The sequence below is a fragment of the Octodon degus genome, unplaced genomic scaffold, assembly GCF_000260255.1.
Source record: "Octodon degus isolate 3935 unplaced genomic scaffold, OctDeg1.0 scaffold00102, whole genome shotgun sequence".
In the NCBI taxonomy this organism is placed as follows: domain Eukaryota; kingdom Metazoa; phylum Chordata; class Mammalia; order Rodentia; family Octodontidae; genus Octodon; species Octodon degus.
In genome coordinates, this window is record NW_004524678.1 from 7,775,048 (window position 1) to 7,779,360 (window position 4,313).

General features: G+C 37.7%; 1 protein-coding gene across 2 annotated transcripts in view; it reads left to right on the forward strand.

The window, feature by feature from the left end:
• The window catches only part of Mdga2 (MAM domain containing glycosylphosphatidylinositol anchor 2), an 883,696-nt gene that overhangs the window by 375,314 nt on the left and 504,069 nt on the right, over nt 1-4,313 (forward strand). For both annotated transcript variants that reach the window (XM_004638774.2, XM_004638776.2), the window contains exon 2: nt 1,683-1,822. In XM_004638774.2, the coding sequence (XP_004638831.1) occupies nt 1,683-1,822 (140 nt within the window). The remainder of the gene's footprint in view (nt 1-1,682; nt 1,823-4,313) is intronic.

Here is a 4,313-nt window from a genome sequence, read left to right on the forward strand (position 1 = left end):
GCGGTCCCTGATGCTTTTGCTAAGCTTGTTCCAAGTAGGTGCTTTAGACCACTGAGCCATCTCTCCAGCCCTAACCTTTTTGTTTTTATTCATTTAAAATATTTTTTTACATCTGCAAATGCATTACAAACAAAAATGTCTAGTTCATATATGAGAATGATCTCCAATTGCTCTAAAATAGTGTTAGTCATCTACATGTTGACAGACCAAAAATGTCTAAGAATACTTACTGCCAAGAATTTTTATGATTTGTGGAGTTTTTCGAGTTGTTTTCCAATGATATACAAGTCAATAAGTGCTAGTGAAACCTTATTGCCTTTATGTACTGAAGTAGGAGAAAATACTATATTTAAGAACAGAGATAGCTCCATGTAAACTAAGTTCTCACATTAGAATGTTAGCCTTAAGCATCAGTGACTCACTACCTTTCTCAAAGTCTTCATTCAGTGGTTATCTCCTGTTAATACCTAACTTGGAGTCCACACATAATGAGATGAAGTAGGTGTTCACGTCCCAAGAACCAAAACTTATCACTCAGTAGCTCCTTGCCTGCACCTGAGAACTTTACTAAATTTCACTGTCTTTAATCCAAATTCCTTTTCGCTTTCATTAGGCTTCTTCCTTTGTTTTTTCTTTTCTTTTTCGGTCCTTTTTTAAAATTAATTTTATTGGGAAACAAATAGCAATGAGACGGTTTCAAAACAAGTTAGTAGGACAGTTACAATAATTAATACACTGTATATTTTTTTCTTCATAGTAGTTATTCATAGTACAAGATGCAGGCATGATATCCTGACAAAACGCTATTAGTACAAATCTTTCTTCTCACTGAATTAAGAGAAAGTAGCTGTATATCTATACTAACTATTTTGTATATACAGATACAAAATGGTCCTTCATTTGCATTCCCATTTTCATTTAGTTTTGTCAGAGATGGGTATTCCATTGCCATTTAAATATTTTAGGTGCTTGAATTCAGTGAAATAATCCAATGTAGTCCAGTAGTCCATAATAGTAGTGGGTTATCCGTAGGACCAGCAATGTCAGAAGTTGTTGACTTGAGCCTTTTACAGCTCAGCATATTAACATGGCTTTATTTTTTATACCTTGTTTTTATACTTTTCTGCTGGATGGTTGAGATCAAGATAAAGCAAGACCTATATATAACGAGAAACGTAACTTTTGTGTCTGACAAGGTCAGTCAAATGCCCTCAGGTTTAACCCTGAAATCCTGTACTGCAGTTAGTAGATCCTTTGTCAGTGTCAGCCATGTGGATGAGTCACGGCCGTTGCTTGACCAATTTGCCTTCTGTGAATGCCTCTCTCAGGCTTCTTTCTTTGGAACCACCTGCTTTTGGTACAACATTCTTTACTATATTAAAGCTTTATTTCAGAAAGTGAGAGACCTTTAATAATCAGATTTTCCCATATTGATTTCCAGAGGCATCATTTTCCCCCCATAACTCTGTTCCCCTTGCCATTTTAAGAATGTGTTGGTGAATATTAAATTCACTTTGTGTCCCACAAAGTTCTTGATCTCTTGGGAAAGCCCAAAGCATTAAGACCGATGGATCAGACTATGGTGAAGTTGGTAAGAATTGCTTTTGCAGTCGAGACAGCTCATAGGAAAGAATTTACTTAGCTTTTTATGTATCTTGTCTCTTTTCTTCCTGACTGGACAGCTCCCCCCACGGTTCGCATTGTGCACTCTGGCTTGGCCTGTAACATTGAGGAGGAACGCTACTCGGAAAGAGTCTATACAATCCGGGAAGGAGAAACCCTAGAATTGACCTGTCTGGTCACAGGACATCCACGTCCACAGGTGAGTCCCGCACTGTGCCACTGGAGAAAGCACTCCTTTACCTTTCATAGAAGTCAGAAAGTCTGTATTTTGGAAAACTGATCCAAACCTGAATGTGTGTAGCTCGCATGCATGTGTGTACAGAGTACAGGGCAACAGTGGCGATTTCTCAGTATTCCAGCGAGTATTTGTCTGAGCAAGGTGAGACAAGAGTGTTTGTTTTATTTTGTTTTGTTTTTGTATACTGGGAAATTTGGAAGACACTTCCAAAGAAGCTGTTAAAAAGAAAACTACAAAAATAACTCAGCATGATAACAATTCATATGGCAATGAGTTTATTTTAGAATGTGGAACATGATTTCATGATGACATAATTGCAGCCACAGAGGCACTTGCCTTGAAGAACGTGGTGTGTGAGGTCCTCTGTACCTTCTTTATTCATAGTCATTACATTTGTAGGAAAATATAAAAGCAAGTCTTTGCAGGTGCTACATGCTTTCAGTCATCAGCTACAGCTTTCTTAGGCTAATTTCATACCAGAAACAAAAATTGAGACCTGCGAAGGCTACTGGAATTACAAATGATACGTAGAGAAAATGACCTGCAGAAACACAAAGCAGAGCTATATGTTAGGTAACGTATTTAGAGAACAAACACATATTGCAAACCAGCTAATTGGAACAAAGAATGTTCAGGATGTTTTCCTCAGTAATTGCCCATTCTTACTGTCTCTCATTGAAACTAACTAGTTCAGAATTCATATTCATAATCAATGGCAGCAAAGCAAAGAAGTCTCCTTTGGCAGAAAAGTTACATATTTCTAGCATTCGTGTTATAGAAGGAAATTCATTTAACACAGATCCAGAGGGGCAATGATGAACAATGAGAGGACTCTGTGGATTCACTCTTTGAGCTTTGTCTTTGCCTCAGCCACTCTGAACTCTGAATACTTGAGGCTCTCCTGATTCTACTATATTGATCCAAAGAACAAAAATAAGCAGAATGAAGCATTAGAAAGATGGGCAGAAAAATACATAGGGAGATGGCTGAAATAAAAATGGCCAAATATATTTTATAAAATTAATCCTATTGTTGAATTTTAAACAGTAAAATGAGTCTAAAAACTATTGAAACAATTACACTGTACAAGAAAGAAAATTTTGAACTTTGTTTATTATTTTACTTAAATTTTTTATAACAAAAAATTTATTAAAGAGCAGTAATGGAAAATGGGAATGGGGAGATAGGGACTGGCAATAGCTCTTGAGAGACAGAAGGGGTCCCCAATGGGTTGCCGTGAATTTTATCTGCAATGAATAGAACACGAATTTAGCCACAGCATTATCTTACTTCTTACTGAGAAGAAGTTCTATCAAATTTGACCCATAATATTAATATTTTCAGGAAAATATGATTCCAAAATGAAGTCAGTAGTGATAGTTTTATAATGTGATACAAAACCATTAGGTGAAGCATTTTTGTTCAAATTTATATAGGAACAGTTCAGTGTCGTGCAAATAGCTATTGAAATTAGAAGAAATGACGGAACTCATTAGATTATCGGCTTAAAGAAAGGCGAATGCTACAGTCATGAGATTATAGTTGCATTAAAGTTTGAAGAGAATAGAACATCAATTGCAGCCTCAAAAGCTGGACTCCAGGTAGGACGGTCTTGATTGAAGAAGTGCAGGAACAGCACCAACGAGCAGTTTATTGTGCTCGTATTATTTCTACTCTGAATCTGTCAAACCCGAATTTCAAATTCCAAAATACAGCTCCCTGTTGTTCTGCCTCACTTATCCCAACAGTTTTTCTGCTCCCTTAATCTCCATTTCTATTTGCTTTAACATGAGAATTTCTGAATTCTCCCCTTCCTTTTCAGTGGTCACAATCAGGAGTATAATCTTCCATCTTTATCCAATAAAAATAAGTTCTGAATCAGTGCAATTGATCTTGTTTTATTTTGGTTTGGTTTTTTCCCCCCAAGCTGTTCCACTTTTGGAATCACTCCAATGGGTTCTGATCCTGAGAAAAAATACTGTTTCAAAATTAATATTGTTTTTCATGCTCAGATGTACTTCTGGTGTGTGCAGGTGAACACTTCTCAGCTTCTGTTGACTCTTTGAAAAATTAACTAGGCCTCATCTTTGTCAACAAACTGCATAGAGAGAGCAGAAGGAACAGCTGGGGCTTGGCATCTGGGCCAGAAACGAAAGGGCACGTAGTTGGCAGCGGGTCCTGAGCACGACTTTTCTTGGCTGATACCATGGTAGCTGGAAGGGCTTTCGTACTATCTAATCTGAGTGAGATGATGGCTGGGGAACCAGTGGAGGAGAGGATTTCCTCCTTCATGCACCTCTCCTCTGCTCTCCTCTCCTCTCCTCTCCTCTCCTCTCCTCTCCTCTCCTCTCCTCTCCTCTCCTCTCTTCTGTTCTCTCTTCTCTTCTGTTCTCTCTTCTCTTCTCTTCTCTTCTCTTCTCTTCTCTTCTCTTCTCTTCTCTTCTCTTCTCTT